The 18,723-nt window shown below is 32.4% G+C and overlaps 2 protein-coding genes across 5 annotated transcripts; one reads left to right on the top strand and one right to left on the bottom strand.

The window, feature by feature from the left end:
* Positions 1 to 7,270: 7,270 nt before the first annotated feature.
* Positions 7,271 to 10,340, bottom strand: LOC137827194 (Tetratricopeptide repeat (TPR)-like superfamily protein). 3 transcript variants are annotated; one of them, XR_016514771.1, is made up of 4 exons: positions 8,762 to 10,333; positions 8,283 to 8,499; positions 8,117 to 8,178; positions 7,271 to 7,950 (listed from the first exon to the last, which is right to left on the bottom strand). XR_016514771.1 is itself a non-coding variant. In XM_068633420.2 (2 exons), the coding sequence occupies exon 1, from the start codon at positions 10,338 to 10,340 to the stop codon at positions 8,316 to 8,318; it is 2,025 nt and encodes a 674-aa protein (XP_068489521.1). In that variant the 3' UTR covers positions 8,080 to 8,178; positions 8,283 to 8,315. The 3 variants fall into 3 exon arrangements, 1 of the variants encoding a protein (XP_068489521.1); XR_016514770.1 differs by having other exon boundaries at positions 8,283 to 10,340; XM_068633420.2 differs by lacking the exon at positions 7,271 to 7,950 and having other exon boundaries at positions 8,080 to 8,178; positions 8,283 to 10,340.
* A 1,817-nt stretch (positions 10,341 to 12,157) lies between these two features.
* LOC137827195 (Homeodomain-like superfamily protein) lies at positions 12,158 to 17,492 on the top strand. Of its 2 annotated transcripts, none has more exons than XM_068633426.1 (8): positions 12,158 to 12,539; positions 13,463 to 13,570; positions 13,668 to 14,327; positions 14,857 to 14,933; positions 16,094 to 16,486; positions 16,579 to 16,662; positions 16,773 to 16,861; positions 17,090 to 17,492. In XM_068633426.1, the coding sequence occupies exons 1-8, from the start codon at positions 12,533 to 12,535 to the stop codon at positions 17,163 to 17,165; spliced, it is 1,494 nt and encodes a 497-aa protein (XP_068489527.1). In that variant the 5' UTR covers positions 12,158 to 12,532; the 3' UTR covers positions 17,166 to 17,492. The 2 variants fall into 2 exon arrangements, with proteins under 2 accessions (XP_068489527.1, XP_068489526.1); XM_068633425.1 differs by having other exon boundaries at positions 12,212 to 12,539; positions 16,007 to 16,486.
* The last annotated feature ends 1,231 nt before the right edge of the window (positions 17,493 to 18,723 follow it).

Genomic DNA, 18,723 nt, shown 5'->3' with positions numbered 1-18,723 from the left:
AAAAATTTTTTAGTTTCTAAAATAATCTCTAATTTAGTTATTATAGCAACTAATTATTTTTTGTCTCTAAAAATTGGTTTTTATTTCATGATTTTCTTGTAGTGTATGATGTTTTATGATGCTCTTTCTTAATCATGATTATATATTTTTTAATAATAGAAACTTTTTTTTTCTTTTTGCTTGTATCTTTCTTACAATAAGGAATGTGAATTCTACAATTTCATACAATTTGATATTAAACAATTACCCAAATGAACCAGTCAAGCTCCGAATGATAGTTCCATACACGAAGAGTTTATTTAAAATAAAATAAGTACTATAGGATCCAAGCATGCATAAAATTATAGTTGTGTTGTGTGATTATGATAGTTGATAACCTCAGTAGAAAAGACTTCGAAACAATTAATATAAAATTTTGGATGAGAGTTTATTCAGTAAAAATACATGATTAAGATAAAAACAGATGTATTAGAAGTGACTAATCATGTTTTTTTAATAAAGATTAATGATTAAAAAATTTTAAAAAATTTATAAATGTGTAACTTTAGTTTGTGAAAAAAATCAATTGGTTGATCAACAGTTACAAAACTTGAACACCACTGGATCTATGTAGCTTAAAACCTTTGACCATAAAGGGATAATAAATTCTAACAAGTTTTGAAAAAGAGAACACATATGAAGTGAGTTTCTCTTGAAGATTTCTTCTAAAAAAAGTAATCAAAGTGAATTGGCTTTTCATAGCTGTTTAAAGCTTCTTTTGTTTCTAGATTTCTCAACTAGTTGCAATAAAAAATTTCTTTGAAAGAAAATGTTATTAATATTGTTTTTCTCCAAACTATGATAGTTACTCATCATGTCACCATGATTAAGAAAATAATAGAGAGAAAGAAAACCCTAATTGTGACCTCTAGCATTTGATAAGCAACGAAGATAATCAACCATTTATAGAAAAACAAAGTGTTTTTTAATATTGAATGAACCAAAAATTGAAGATGAAGAAGAAGAACATAGATTTTGGTCTTGAAAAAAGTATTGACAAATTTGGTTTGCGCAATTTCCTCAACTATTGTTGATTGTGATGCTTCTTAATTTCTTCTTCTGTCGGTGGAATTAGTCAAATCAAATCAGTGACGTAACTTCAAACAAAAAACTAACTAATCTTCATAAGATTGTATGCATAAGATTTGTCATCAAAACTCAAAAGACAACAAATTCCCAAACAAAACCAAACAAAAAAATTGTTGAGCTGACATGAAAGCCCATACACTGCTCTCAACCACTGTGCCCACTAAACCCATCAAACTTTAATAAAAATTACTTAATTATTATTAAGAAATAGAGTTTAAATCGTAACACTTGATAAATTCAACGAATACTAGATAGATATACTCGAAATGACTCTAATATCAGATTAAGAAGTGAATTTTAAGTCTAACTCAACATCATAAAATCTTTGTTTATACACGGCAAGAAAATCATGAAATAGAAACCAATTTTAAAGACAAAAATTATTATTATTAGTTAGTATAATGACTAAATTAGAGACCATTTTAAAAACAAACAAAAAATTGGTAACAAAAACGTTGGTAACTAATAAGATACCAATCTAAAAACTATTTAACAATAATAAAAACTAATTTAGAAACCAAAAAAATATTCAGTATCAAAAATGATTTTTAATTTAGTCACTATAGCAGATAATTATTTTTTATCTCTAAAATTGGTTTATATTTCATGTTTTGCTTTGTAGTGATAAAGTTAGGTTTGCATCTACTTATATATTATGAAATTTCATAATCTCTAGTGATCTGCAACAATTATGGTAGATTTATGTTTTTCTTTTTCAAGAACTAAAAAATTATATATATATATATATATATATATATATATAATTTGACCCTTTTAGGAGATATATTTAAAAAATAAATTCATAATAATCGTTACTAAAAAAATGAGTGATTAAAAACTATGATGAAAACAAGTTCATATATAATTATAATCTTGATTTTTAGTTAATGATTACGGTTGATTTTAACTTCCATTTTGAATTCAATTTTAGTTTATATATTACAATATATTGTATTTTATCTTTTACCAAATCTTAGAGATTTTATTATCTAAATCAACTACATCCTCTTCGTATATTAATATACTTTGTTTTTGGAAATTTGGTTATGCATTGAAAATTCCCAGTTTGAAAGAAGCAGGGACTATAAACAATCTTCATTCTTATATAGAACTATCAACAACAAGGCATTTCTCATGCTGTCTGGTTTTTGTTGTCAAATGTAGCAGTTATCACTTTTTCAACTTCTTTGTTTACAATTATTTGCTAAAAGCAATGGTCAAAACACATAATATGAACAAAATTCAATGCAAGTAGTTGTCCAAGCCACAATAATTGTTAATACAAATATTTATTTTTAATTACCAAGAATGGTAAAACATATGTATATGTATATTCTGCACACTGTTTTGTTAGGGTTTTTTTAGTGGTTTTTAACTTTTTATATGATCAACTTGTATAGATAAATGTTGAGTCAAAGAAAGGGAAATTAATGATCAAATTAAAAATAAGATATTATGTAAGCATATACTTAGTGTGACTAGATACATGTCTATCCATTTCCACAGTGTATATATAAATCTATACTTGTACTACTTCTTCACCATCATCAAGCTATTGACATTTTCCCCATTAATTGAAGAAGTTGAAAATATTTAATGTTCATCTATAATGAACATCATGTAGCCGCAAATTATCTTTCTCTTATAATGGAAGAAAAAAAAATAAGTGGCTTGTGAATAGAATATTATATGATTAAACTTTTCACTTGGGCAAAATTGAATTTGTCTTATTAAGCAATTTGGTGGATTAAGATTCTTAATTGGTCCCCATTCAATGTTTTCAATGTCTAATACAAGTCAATTAGAAACAATTTTCTTGATTTAGTATACCCTTTTTAGACATTGCAATGATTATGTCTTTGGATTAAAATTCCAGTAACCAAATTGTGGATTGTTCTTAGCACCTTCTTGATGATAATGGAGGATCTTCTTCCCAGATAAACCATTTTCTCGTGGTGGCTTGTGTTTTGAAATTTTCATTTCATTTATATTTTGGGTTTGATTAGCATAATGCTTTGAGTTATAATATGTTATAGTTGATTTATAATATGGTTAGCTTTATTTATTTTTTACCAAGAAAATTTTATCATACGATCATACTTATGATATTTAATTTATATGTAATCAACATATTCTTAATCAATATTATATATCTATCAGAATAGATAAACCATAGAGCTAGGGTTAGGATGTACAAAGCAATCTTATCAAAATATTCATTATTTTAAATCTTAAACAAGTCATATACATACATATACATACATACATATATATATATATATATATATAGCTTTAAGTAAATATTTTTAAGCAATACAAAAAATACAATTAAATATTTAAAAATGCTTATACCATCCAAAAGTAAGCACATTAAGCTGAATGGATCATATGGGCACATAATTATTTGGTCATAAACCATTTTGGTATTGTGGTTTCTTCTAATTTGAAGGCTTTTGAAGAGTTCAATGATCATGATATCATCCCACTAAATAAACTGCAGGTCCATTTATGTACATTCAGGAGCATCATTTGTTTACCAATCTCACCTTTCAAAGGGACATAATGATGAAAACCTCACATTCATCTCCCTTTCTTAATTTCATTAATAAAACAAAGTTGGTTTTCTTGTCTGCGTTATGTTGTGTCAAATAGGATAACATTTTAATGACTCCAGATATTTTATTGGTTTTTGGTGTTGTTGTTCTAATATGTCTTTCATATATATTAATTTTGATATATTAAAAAAATGCAATACATTTTAAAATATTAAAATCAGTCTATTTTGAAGGTATATTAAAATGATAGTATATTTTTACTCTATTTTTTTATAAATTATATGTAATTTTAAAAATTAATAATCAATTTAATATATTTTATATATTTAAGATCAATATTTTAATTAGCTTGTAGACTAAAAATTACTAAGGGATGGAGAAAATATATTGATTTTGGGTTTGAGGAGAAGGAGGGGGAAGAGGGCAATTGCTTCCTGCACCCGATCAATTGTGACTGGCACCCGACACACTTTTAAAAATCCTAAAATGCCCTTGTCTTCTTCATTTACGGATAAAAATATCCAGAACTGCTCGTTGCTTACGGATAAAAATATCCGAAACTGATCGTTGCTTACGGATAAAAATATCCGGAAGCCACAGTTGTGCCTACGGATAAAAATATCCGGAAGCCAGCCACAGTTTTGCCTACGGATAAAAATATCCGGACCCAACTATATTCCGGATAAAAATATCCGTAAGTTAAAACAAACTTACGGATAAAAATATCCGGACCCCAAACTCCCTTACGGATAAAAATATCTGCACCTCTCAAAAGTCACTTGTGGATAAAAATATCCGCAACTCTCACTCACTTATGGAAAAAAATATCCGGAAGCATGACGTACCTTCGAATCTGGTGCTCTGCCTGCGATAATGGAGGTCACGGGGGTGCAGAAGAATGGAGAAGAACGTCGCTCACAGTGGTTGGACAACAAGCTTGCTCACGGTGGCTGCACAACATGGTGGCTTACGGTGGCTCGGTGGCTGCGGCAGGCACAATGGAATGGAAGAACAGAAGAATAGGGTTGGTGCAGGTGATTGGGTGCATATCACAATTATAGTTTTCAGGATTTCATTAAGGGTATATTCGTCTTTTACTATTAAGTGATTGGGTGCCAATTAGAATGTGTTGGGTGCAGGGAGAATGTGCCGGGGAAGAGTTGAAGATAAGGAAAGAATAATGAAGTTCTTCTACTTTCTATTTGCAGCCTTACTCTTACTAATCCATTTCATGCATTTATTTCTACTTCAGCCCACAATTCAAGCCCAAACTATTTTTACTACATTTATCAAGTCAGTCCAATTCTATTATATATATATATATATATATATATATATATATATATATATAATTATTACCATTATTATGATAGCCATAAAGATAAGTCTCAATTGAAAAACCTTTACACGTTTTCTTTTGGAGAGAATTCCAAAAAAATCGAAGTAAAAATAAAGAAAATATTATTATTTAATATTTACTGGAATCCCATAAGAAAATGGTATTATATCATATAAAACTGTTAATTTCAAACAGTTTTAGATGAATTTCCTTTAAAAAAAAATCTGCTGAGTTTCCATCATGGATAGATGAGAGAAATAGAGACCGAAATACAAAAGAACTTAGTTAGACACACACAGATACTAAGCACTCAAAGATTAATAGAGTATAGTTTAACTCTTCTAAAGTGTTTAAAATCTAATTTGAGAGACAAATGCAACTATACTCGTTGGTTAAAATATTAACTGCTGAAATTTTAACTTCTTTCGTAGTTTATTACATAGTATGAGCATTTTATCATAATCTTGCCCATGATTACAGAGTGTACAACTTTGTTTCAGAGGAATTAAATCCAACTATCCAAGACAGCTCTTGGTAGCTCATTAGAACTCTGCAGCATGCTGTTGTTATGCCAGTGTCAAAAGTTTCATAGACAACATACTATCTACTGCTAACATGTGTAACCATGCAAATGTGTTAGGGAAAGTGCTAGTTGATCTGCTTATGTAAAGATGACATGTTAAGTGTGGACTTTAAACAGCATTCCAATGTTGATAACATCAAATGTGATGGTGTGCGTGTGTGTGTTGTTAGCACACCACAAAAGCAATCCATTGTAGTTGTAGAGCACAAGAGCCCTTATAAACCTTGTTCTAGAATTCTATACTTACAATGAGACTCAAGTGTCGTAACTTGTAATCAATCAAGCTCCAAAGCCCCTGCATTCGCGTGGGTTGGCTGTGACCTGGCTCCTTTTACTAGTCCTGAACAAACTACAGTTCCCGTGTCACCACTTCTGTCAGTCTTTAGCAGCAAGGAGACATAGTGAAATGCTGTAATACCAATTGATAAAAACTTTGGGAGCACTGCACCACAAAAGCTAGCTGTTGCACTTGGAGAGCTCTAGGACTTATAAATTCCACACTAGAATCTCATACTTCGAATATGAGACTCGAGTATCATGCCTTGTAATTGGATCTTAATAAACTGTTTTTATGATTATAATATGTGACCTTCAGGCCACAATGCAGATGCAACTAATGAGTTCAAAGAGTTACATCCCTCTTAACCAGTGGATACATCAGAAAGAGTTCAAACTGGGGAAACAATTTTATATGAAACATCTTCAAAAATAACAAATAAATTCTATAATTTGCTGCTTGCTTTTCTAATGGGCTAACCTGAAGTTCGTGAAAGATGGGAAAGTCCCCCTCCCGGCTCCTGCTAACCATGCTTAGAAGTTAGAAACATGGATAGGTTGCATTTCCAAGCATCCAGACTATAAGGATTCTTTAATAACCTAATAACTATTATTTTGCAAAGCATTCATAGGCATGGAACTAGCAGCACATAACTGTAGTAATTGACGAAATTTTGGTATAAATAACCGTTTTACTAGGCAAGTGTAACAAAAGAATAAGTAAAAGAGTATATCATATACAGAGGGAATTATTGGTCAAATTCTATTAATTGTAAGCTTCCAATTTAATAGTAGAGATGTTGTGTTAATAGACTGTGCTTGAAGCAAAAGAAAAATATTAGTTTACCAATATGGGATTGAAAATAACTTAATCTAAATAATCTATGGTTTCATCTAATGTATGTATCTTCTAATAATATTCTTGCAACATGATTCTTAAGTTTTCTGATAACAATTCATTGCTTATAAGGTCTAAGAATATTTATCAAATATTGATTTCTTGTATATTACATAAATATTTCTGCATTATGCAGTCATGTTACAAGCAATTCATATATCAAAATTTACTCCAAGTATCATAACATGTTGAGTGAAATTAATCAAATCTAATCCTAAGAATCATTTTTCAGAACTCTACTTAGGATTTAAAGTCATGCTGTATGGACTCTTCTCATAATTCAAGCATTATGAACAAAACAAATCAATATATTAAAGTTCATTCCTACCAAGCTAATATACTGAAATAATCTTCATTAAATCCAATTCTAAAAATTACTTTCCATATTTCTTTTCCTTAGAAATTTGAGATCAAGAATTATGGATCCATAGCAAACAGAGACCAGCCAGATTAAATCATCAACATCAAATATAAATCATCAACATCAAATATAAATCATCAACATCAAATATAAGATTACATTAATAATAAACCAAGAAAAAAGACTATTCAATCCCAAAATAAGAAGCATGGTAAAATAAAAAATCACCAGGATAAGTAGAAGAGTAGTTTCTGAAGGCGTCTGCTACTTCCTTCCTTTGATATCCATGCAGCACAAACTTAACACGTGCACTACCTAATACTAATTTAACAAGAGAGAGAGAGATTATATTCCTAATTCTATTCTAAAACGTGTATATCTCTAAAACAAAGTTTTCCGGCAGCCACTCCTCCTTAAGCATAGGTTGGGTGCTTAAGTGAGGTGATTGCTTCTCCATGAAGAACAACGATGTCACTTGAGGGTGGCCAAGCAACCTTCTTGCTGGCCTTTGAAGGTAACTTTCCTCATTTGAGCGTTGTTTTGGGTGAAGAGAGTTGTCACTATAATTTGAATTTAAATTTGGTTCCTCTCTTACACATTATGTTGTGGCTCAGGTGTGCTTACTCGCTCCAAAACATGTTTAAATTTGTTATTCATGGCTCAAAGTGCTGGTGTGCATCGCTCAAGCACTAACTATTTGAATGACCAACATGTAGAGACACCTGGCTTCTCTTCGCTTAAGCTTGGTTTTTCTCGCTGGAGCGAAGACTTTTCTTATTTTTCAATTCTTTTATTTTCTTCTCTTATTTTCTGCACACACAGAAACGTTTAAGAAATATAACATCAGAAGTGATATTTATATCTATATTCTGAGAGAAATTAAATCCTTTTAATGCAAATAAGTGTCAAAACTCATTCAAATTTAATTAAAATTGACACCTATCAATAGTAAAAGACTCTTTTCTCTGTTACAAACCAGGGTGCGAACGCTAATGTTATATGTTAGAGCACACAAGACATCCACCAGGGTTGCGCTTCCTGTGATATGCAGAACCAGGAGCAAAGAAAGCAATAAGCATGGTCCACAAAATCAATGCTTACAACAGAATGAGGCAAAATTTTCTAACTGTAGAAAGTCCAACCTTTAGATAATAAGAGCTGCAACGGTAAAAGTCTTAGAATTTGTCATCTGGCACAAAACCCCTTTGCAGCATTTCATCGTGGAAACGGAATGCCTCTTTCAGATTGTCTAGAGACACATGCCCATTTATCAATGATGTGTAAGTTGATCTATCGGGACTTATACCACTGTCAATCATCTTGCGTAATACCATCTCAGCCTCCCGCATTCTGCCTTGCCTACAATATCCACTAAGAATTGCATTATATGTGATAACATCAGGTAGTAGCCCATGTTCTTCCATGTTATTAAGCAAGACAAAAGCTCTGTCAAAGCTCTCTTCCTTTACAAAACCATTTATAAGAGTATTATATGTAATGCAATCAGGAGAAACTCCTTCTAAAATCATATTGTTGAAGAAATCATTCGCCTTTGACATATTGCCAGTTCGCAAATAACCCTTAATAACAGTGTTGCAAGTAACCAGAGTGGGCTTAATACCTTTTTCTATCATTTCATCCCACACCCTGAATGCCTCACTCATAATTCCTAAACTGCAAAACCCATTTATCAAAATGCTAAACGACACATGGTTGGGCAATATCCCCCTACTCACCATATCACACCACAACTCCTTAGCCCTCTCCATTTCACCAATCTTGCAAAAACCATCCATCAACGTATTATAGGTCACAACATCCGGCTTAAGGCTCCTTTGAGTCATCGTCTCAAACAAATCAAGCGCCCTACTCATGTTCCCATCCTTACAATATCCATGAATGAGAGTGGTGAGAGTGTAGTAATCCGGAAAAACTCCCCTCTCCACCATCTCCTTAAACAACTCATCAGCATCACCGACCATCTTCCCCTTGCACAACCCATTCAACAGAGTATTATAAGTAACCACATCCATCGCACAACCCCGCGCAACCATCTCGTTCCGCACGTTCAACGCCTCAGCCACATTGCCATTTCTGCAATATCCATCAATAAGAATAGTATAAATCACAGTATCAGCAACCAACCCAGCATCCTTCATCTTCCTAAAGTACTCCAAAGCCTTATCAAAACACCCATTTCTAGAGAACACCCCAATCACAGAACCAAAACTAATCAAATCAGGAACAACCCCACACCTCAACATTTCATCAAATACCTTCTCAGCCTCGCTAATATCATCCTTCCTACAACTTTCCACAAGCAAGGGATTATACGTGGCAGCATCAGGACTCAACCTCGACCCCAACATCTCATCCAAAACACTCCTCGCTCTCTCATAATCCCCTTTCTTACACAAACCATTGATAATAGCATTATAAGTAAAAACCCCAGGCTTCAACCCCACACCCCGCATTGAGTTCAACAACTCGAAAGCCTCAAACACATTCCCCTGACGACAATGCGCGTTGATGAGAGTATTATACGTGACAACATCAGAGAAAACACCTTTACCCTCCATTTGGGACAAGAAAACCTTAACCTCGTCGAACCTACCCTCTTTACAAAAAGCATTGACCATGATGTTGAGAGTGAAGGCATTAACCGTTGTGCCACTTGCGACAACATCCTCGTACACCGTCCACGCCAAATCGACCCATCCCACTTTGACCAACGCGCCCAGTAGAGCGTTGGAGGCGTTGATGGAGACGGCGAAGCCGCGCTGCCTCAGTAAGCGGAAGGCTTCGGAACCTTCTCGAAGCTTCCGTGCCTGGACGTAGGTCCTTATGAGTAAATCGAAAACGATGGCGTTTGTGTGAGAGGAAGAAGAAGGGGGCAGAAGGGAATCGATGAGCTGGGGTCGTGAAACGCCGCTTTTTCTGATCATTCGGAGGAGCAGAGCCTGAGCTTCTGGAAGGTTCCGGGTGCGAACGAGGTCGTGGAACGTGGGATTGGTACCCGCGTGGATGAAGTTGCGATGACATTGAAGAACTACCAACACTGAAGGTCTCAGAATGCGCGCGAGTACCTTCTGTGCCAACACTGTCTTTGCCATTGATGCAAATGGAAAGAACAACAACGCACACACCAACACTTCAAAGGACAATGTTACTTCAACAAATTTAAAGTTTTGAAATGTCATTCAAATGGAATTTCAAATGAATTTCAACTCAAAGGACTATATATTTTATGAGTGGTATAAGAAGGTTAGATACTAACTAGCATAAAATCAACAAATTACTGTAACTAATATAATTACGTATAATTTGATAATAAAATTTTAATAATATCATAATATAAGTATCAGTATATGATAAAAATTAATAAATTTTAAATAATTTAAATTTTAAAATACTTTAATAACATATTATAAAATTAACTATAGAATAAAATTTCTCCTTATTTATATATTATAATATATTTTATATTTAATATTCGAACTTTTGCATTTTTATTACTTTTGGTAATATTTTATTCTACATGCAATTATGCTATGTGTGTTGATTGATGCTATGTTGGATACAATTTTTAAGGTGGTGAAATTTGAACAAAAAAGGACTAGGTTGTTGTGGGGTGCAACAAGTTTTATAGTTTGATTTTAATGTTGTGTTTTTGCCTTATTTTTTTAGGTTGGTACAAATTAAATGATGGTGGTTGGATGTAACATCTACTTCTATTCCTACTAATTTTCATTTTATGAGTTGGTTGAGACCAAAAGTTTCATTTGCCTTACTCTTCATTATTTGCTTCCAAAGATTGTAAATTAAGCTACATTGTATTATGTTTGGGTGTATTTTAATAACAATTTATGTTGTAAATAGGTTGCAATAGTTTATTTACCATTGTCAAAATTTCTCACTTTAACTGCATTTGATAAAAAGAATGGTTTGTTATAAAAAAAAAAACTAGATTTGGTACAACATTAACAATGACAATTCATATTAATTGAATGAAAGACATAACTTTTACCTGACATTTACATTTTTATTTGAAGAGAAAGTGTCACTCTCAAAACCATTAATAAAGATAGTTACCAAAGAGTTCAACGACTTCACAATCTTTATTGTAACTTAGATATCAATGTTGAACTTAATGCATTGTGGTTTTTTTTAGAGTTTTTCAAACAAAATTCAACTCAAAATCTAAATACATAAATGAAATTGTAGTAAAACTTAGTTAAAAAAATTAAGGAAATCCAGATCAAAATAAAAAAAAAATATAAAAAGGCAAAAACAGTGACAAGTATAAATATTGAAAAGACGAAAATTTAATTATATTTCCCATAAATTCAAATTTAAATACAATTGATTCTATTAATCTTCCTCCATGAAATGGGTTCACCAGTTTATTTAAATTAAAACTAAGAGAAAATTTTCATCAGTTTTAATTAATTTGAAAAGGCAAAAATAAGAAAAATTCAAAATTCAAATTAAATCTATGAACAAATTAATTCGATTAAAACTATTTGATCCAATTATGTATACATATTACAAATTCATAAACAAGTACACAATTTATCCTACAAATCCACATATAATTTCAATATTAAAAAACAATTTTATAGTTTGATTGACTTACATAAACTAAATAACAACAAAAATGATAAAAATATATGACCATATCATAAAATTTCATATAAAAAAATAATAAGAAGAAGAATATATCACTGAATTGGGTCTGTTAATTAAGTTTATAAATCACAGATAGTTCATAATCATCACATATAATCTCATTAAGTTATATAATCTCATTAAGTTAAAAATCTAAGCTAATATAATTTTTTTTATTTCCACATTGATGGAATTGATCTAAATAAACAAGTATCTTTACTTTTTTTTTAATTAACTTTGTTGTGAAATCTATATTTACAAGCAAGAATAACAAAAATATATGTAATTTTAATTGTTCATATGATTAAAAAAAGAACATGTTTTATTATTGTTTGCAAGGGATTTTACTTTATTTAGTAGAGGTAAATCTGATTTATTTATTAATTTGTTTATTTATTTGGAAGGAATGCAAAGATTGATTGGAACAAGCAAGCAAAAGAAAATCCGACATAAGACGAATTGAATTTGTTTCTTCTCGCTTTGTCTCTCCACCTTCACCAGAAGCTCCTTTCTCTGTTCCTAAGCGGAGTTAGGGGGTCAAATTGAAAACGTATCCAGTTACAGACAACATACGTTTTTGTTTTTGTTTTTGTTTTTGTTAATGTCCTTGCATTCTCTTTTCCTTTCCCGCAAACGGGTCCTCGCTTTTCACACAAGCCACTCAACAAAAATCGCCCCAAAACTTTAACAGAGGATCCTTCTTAACCGAAATTCCTCACCCCCAATGGAAGGTATTGTGTTTCTGTTCTACTCTGGCCTTATCACAGATTTGGGTCTTCGATTTTGTGCTTCGTTTTTTCTCAGATTACTTCAATTTTCATGCTTTTGAAATTGATTGTTGGGACACGGAACTTGGGTTGTTTGCATTCGGTTGTTGTAATGGTGGGTGTGCCTCCAAGCTCTTCAATTTGGGGTATTTGGGGTCTGGAAAAGTGAGTCAAACTGAAGGGTTCAAATGGGGTTTGATTGATTTTGATCATGATTGAAATCTAGTACTTGATGTCTTCGTACATTATTCTCTTCCATGTTTTCTTTTTGCATGGATTGGAGAAGTTTTATTTTGCTCTTTCAATGACCATGAATCGGTGTCTTCGGTTGGATCTACTTTCCGTGTGGAATGTGTGGAATTAGGCTTGGTTGTTGTTGTTGTTGCTCTTCTTTTTCTTCTTCACTTGTACTTGGTCTTGATTGGCACATATAATGGGTTCTCTGTGAAAGACCTGCGAGATTATAAATTTGATTAATATTATTAAAGTTTAGAAAACTTTAAAAAAATGAGGAGAAGGTGACTGGCCATTTTAAGAAATAAGCTGGCTGTGTGAAACATGTATCATCTGACAAACGGTATTATGCTAGTGGTTTTGAGTCACTTCTTGATTCAATCAATATTTAAGGAAAGAAACTTTTTGGTTCTTATAATCTTATCAACACCTCACACGAGTAACTTGACTTTAATTCCACTGTATACATTCTTTTCCATATTGTCATAACTGTTCGGCACTTCAGTATGTAGTTGTATGTTTTAATTCTTCCATTGCATTTGTGAATCAATTTGAGCTGTTAATATGACATAAGATGCTTCTTGATTGTTTTGTTTGGCATATATTAACACAACACATGTACTAAACTTCCCGAATTTCTTATTGGTGTTTAGAATCAAGTGAACTGCAATCAGAAGAAAATAAAGTCTCCAATGAGAAAAATAAGAAAAGAAAGCTGAAAACACCAGCCCAGCTTACGGCCTTGGAGAAATTTTATAATGGTAAGAATACTTTTTTGTCATATACATATGTATACGTTAATGCATTTTGCAAAGTTGTAATTTTTGAGGAATTTTCTTTTTTTACTTTTGTTTCCAGAGCACAAGTACCCCACAGAGGAAATGAAATTAGAACTTGCTGAGGAGTTAGGACTGACAGAAAAGCAAATATCTGGATGGTTCTGCCACAGAAGGCTAAAGGATAAAAGATTGATGAAAGACGAAGCTGTGGCTAATGGACGACAAGATCGTTCAAGTGGTGTCATCCAGGATCGCGGCAGTGGACTTGGGCAAGATTCTTGTGGAAGCAGTAAACATGCTGATTACAGATATCTGGATCCTAAGGAGGTTGAGAGCCATGGCTTCTACAATCACGAAATATCCGTTGCTGACATGACCCAGAGACGTAGGAACCGTTATCCTGAAAATGTTAGTGGAGTGGATGACACATCATCTGAGAGCAGCTCCTTTTTGCAAGGAAGGGCGTTTGCTCAAGGTCAGGATCCATATGATATGGAACCTTCTAGACATCTTACTCCTAACGGAGCTCTTCCACCCCTAAATCCCAAAGGTGCAGTTAACATGGGATACAAGCCATCAGGATATTTGAAAGTGAAGGGTGAGATAGAACATGCCGCTATAACTGCTGTTAAGAAGCAATTAGGAAGGCATTACGAGGAAGATGGTCCACTTCTTGGTATAGAATTTGATCAGCTTCCTCCTGGGGCCTTTGAGTGCCAAACTGAAGATCCAGCTAATGGTAGGTTGCACCATATTGTATTCTCCCTTTTCTTAAATGATGTCTCATTCAATTTATTTTGTAAGATTGAATGTTGTTTAGTGTTGAAACTGAAACAATGTAATTTTCCATTTTGGGCTAAAGGAATGTGTTGTTGTCTGTTAAACATCAAATTGTGAAAAAAAATGAAGCATGAAGCATTTTTATTTTGTCACTTTGAAGATAGACTTTGATCTGATAGGGGATGAATTTTTCTAGAACAGGAAATAATTTGAAAATTGGAAAGCTTATTCCTAAAGAATGATGCTGCCTTTCAATATTCATAACACAGGGCCTTTGTATGTTAATATGTGTGCAATGTGCTATTTGCTTGTTTAGGTCAAGATAATTTATGTTTGCTCCTTTGAATGCTTTAATAGAAATATTGCATCTTAGCTACGGTGTGAGGTTCTGTTTTCTCTCGTTAACTCATGACCGTTTTCTAAATGCATTGAGAGTCATTTTAAGAACAGATTGATTCCTACCTTATAATCTATTGGTGCTATGGCAGAACCATTCTGTGTAGCAAATCCTCCGCTTCTGAATTCTCCAGAAATCTCTGCTGCAAAAAAACCCAATCTTAGCTCTGTAAGTGACCTTTCTAATGCATTTATATTATGAGTTTAGTAATTAATACTTTTTCTTTAAATCATACTCTTGAAAGATTAGACACTGACATAAATATTTATGGGTTCTGACTTTTTGACTATTGAAATTTATGTCATTTATTCAAACCATTTCTCTTTGAAACAATTGTTTACAATTGTATTCATACCCATATTTGATACCTGTAAGTACCTCTTGTTGCCAAGTCTAGCATCCTGTCTCCCACCCCTGACCAGAATTTTCTGTTTAATCTCTCATTTTTACGTTTTGGATTTCTTCAAAAGTGGCTTGGAAAATGGAATGGCTTAGGCTTTAGGGGCTTCAACATGGACACGATCACCAGAACACAAGTAATGTCCAAAATATAGGATACAGCGATACCACTGATATATGTAATCAACGTGACAAAAATCTCAATTGAGAATTTAGTTTTATATAATTCACACTATAAAACATATTTGTTACAGTTTCCCTGCAATAACCCTTCACAATAGAATTCAAAATAGGAAACACATCTTAATAGTTACAATAACAAGTTCAATCTGACGGAAACAAACCTAAAAAATGAATGATGCATTATTTATAATGAATTATTTTCTTTTAATCTTTTTTAACCTTTTTGTTATAGTAGTGTTTAGGAAGTGTTGTTCAATAATGGGTGTCTGCTCACTTTCTTTACTTACACTCAAACCCCAAATCGAAGAGGCATTCGATTTGAATTTTTTTTAAAATTATGACTCAGTTGAGGAGTGTCAAACACGTGTTGGAGGTTGTCAAACAAGTGTCGTGTCCAAAAAAGTGTTTAACCCGACAATGTACTATTTTTCGGAGGTGCCGGTGCTTCCTAGATTAGTGGTAATGATAAAGAAATGGATTGGAGTGGTTATTATTACCTTTACTAGTTAACTAGATAGTTGGTGTTTGTTGCAGTGTGAGACCAAAATGGAACTAATAGAATAGCTTATTAACAAAAATAATCTTGGATTTAAAAATAGCATTGATTATGTGATACAGATCCCTGCTTTCTTACTGTTCTTTTACCTGTGCGTTTGCAGAGATATGATTCGCATTATACTAAATTTAATTCCCAAGATTTGCATATGGGAGCTGACTTTGGCTCCTTGCATGAATCTGATTTCCAGGATAAACAAGAAAAGAAAGCCCTTAAGAATATAAAACACAGGCAACCTTTTTACGGTTATACCACTCATGTTTCTGGAAGGACCCCTTTCCCAGATTTGTATGAAGACTCTACTGGAGAAGCATCTGGCTATAACAGTGCTAAGAATCATAGAATGAGCTATAAGCATGGGGTTGAGGGGATGCGATCTGATTCTGCTTCTAACCATAGTGATCACTTTGAAGAGAAGCTTGCGGTTAAGCCAAAAGACTTGATGCTGCATGGTTATGATAAGATCAATACAAAGAGAATACAAAGGAGTGGACATGTAAAATCTAAACCTTCTAGTTCAATTCGTAATTCCCGTGTTCACATGGATACTGAAGAAAGGGGATTATCTGCTAGGATGGGAAAGGTTCGTTAATATATTTTCACTTTCTGTGTTATATTTGTAATGATCAATTTATTCTGCTTACTGATGGTTTAAAATGCTTATATTTTGTGCAGCAAGAGATGTTTAAGGTGGACCAGAAAGCAAAAAATACGTACCGCGATGTAGATGGAGCAGGGAGGCTTTCAAATGAAATCATGGTTAGTTTTAGATGGCTAAATTGTCCTTCTGGAATGTGATTATTTGATTTTAAGGAGCTCACTCCCCTCCTTCCACACATGTATATGATGTTTTGCTTTACTGTGTATAGCTTGCAAAGCGAGCTAAAGTTGACATGCTTCAACAATACCATGTGAAACCGTCACCTGTTGCTGAGATGGAGCAAAGGAAAATTCAGAGGTGGGTGTTTCAATATGCTTGCTATTGTCTCTCATGACAATATATGATCACTCAGGTCCTCAATAATTTTTTTAGATCATGTGCATGTTTATTTAGGTAGTGTTTGGCTTAAACCTTTGTTGGGTTTCTCTTCTCTTTTAAAAAGTTAGGCCAAAAATAACTTTGTAAAAAAGCTTTTAAACATAAAAGTAGCCTTTTTTTCTAATGCCATTATGTATGATCATACAGATCTGCTGCAGAGATGATGCCTTCTAGCTTTAGTGAGGATGAAACTGCTGAAACCAGTTCCTCGCTAGATTATTAAATGCTGTTGATAGATGGTAACAAGTGTGAGGGTTTTGTCTGAAGCCATTGGGTATGTACATTCTAAAACGACATATACGTTTTCCCTTTAACATGGAAACCACTGTTTCTGACAGCAATAGCAGTGACTCCATTTACTGTTCATTGTGGTAGCCTATTTTGCCTTTTGTAAAAAAAATGAAAAAATGAATTATGCCCCCCATGTTATTTTTTTATGTAAAATCTCATTTTCTGAATCTCATTGTGGTTGGTTAAGTGCCAGCTTTTATATACTTGTTATTTGTCTTTTACTGGTTTAATTATGATGGTAGTGCATTTGATATGCTAATTTGCTCCATTGATTGGTAGTTTAAGTGCCAACTTCTACTTTTTGCCTTAAAAAGTTGTTTCATTAGTTCTGTATTAGTTTAAAAAGATGTAATTTAGTTATTGATTCTGTAAGTTCTTTGTAATTAATTGGGTCTTGAGTTAGTCTATGATGACTTTAAATAGTTAGAAAAATAATAATTTGTGATGCTTTTATTAACACATTTTGAGATTAAAACAGACCTGACTATTCTATCAGAAACTAATAAAGATTTAGTTCTTAAAACAATTAGATAATACCAATAATGTTAATATATGTGTGAATAAGCTTGATATTAACATATTAATGTATTATGAATATTGTGAATGGTTTCTTTGTGATGGCACAAGTAAGTGATTTCATGGATTTGACAGTATCTCAGAGGCCTAATATGACTAATACTTGTTCTTCTGGATATTTCTTATATCTTCACATTCTCATTAAGTATGACTTAAAAGACTTTGTCATTATTTATTTTGATACAAGGAGATGTAAGAATGTCCTAATATTAATTGTATGTTGATTTTTTATCATGTTCATGTCCTAATATAAAAACCATAAAATTAAATTCTCCTATCAAATTGTAAACAACAAAATCATATTATTTATCAATCAAATTTGTGTGTATACCCTTTAGAACAAGATATGAGCATTCAACCCTAAAAAATAAGTCAAAGATTCACCACAAGGAAGTCAACTTAGTTGCTTTCTAAAAACCACTTTGTATATTCTATAGAGGTTTTTAATCCAATTTACTACTACTTGAATCCATGTATTATTTTCATTAGCAAGTACAACTTAAATTGACCATTTCAACCAATTATCTTACTCAAAACCAAATAAAAACACAATAGTACTCAACTAAAATCAAACATTCTAAGTCACCAACATGACAATTTCAATACCAACATCCAATTTCAAAATTATTACAAACACAATATTAGTCATTTCAATATCAGGCATATTCCCTTATCAAAATCAAATTTACTTTTAGTTTTAAATAGTTTTCTTCATCTGAAAATTGTTTACTTCCCAAACAATAGAAAATGAAAATTGGAATCACACCAAACTTTTTAGAAGTTAGGGAACACCATAAATCAAACAAAACACTTTTGAAATATGAATTGAAAGGATATAATTTCTCAATTGACAAAGCTCGCAAACTCTTACAACATTCGACAGAGTCAATGAAATAATAATAAAAAGATTTTGG

This window comes from Phaseolus vulgaris, chromosome 8 (genome assembly GCF_051622355.1).
Source record: "Phaseolus vulgaris cultivar YP4 chromosome 8, ASM5162235v1, whole genome shotgun sequence".
Classification (NCBI taxonomy): domain Eukaryota; kingdom Viridiplantae; phylum Streptophyta; class Magnoliopsida; order Fabales; family Fabaceae; genus Phaseolus; species Phaseolus vulgaris.
Note: the sequence above shows the minus strand (reverse complement) of the source record. Positions and strands in the feature narration are given on the sequence as shown.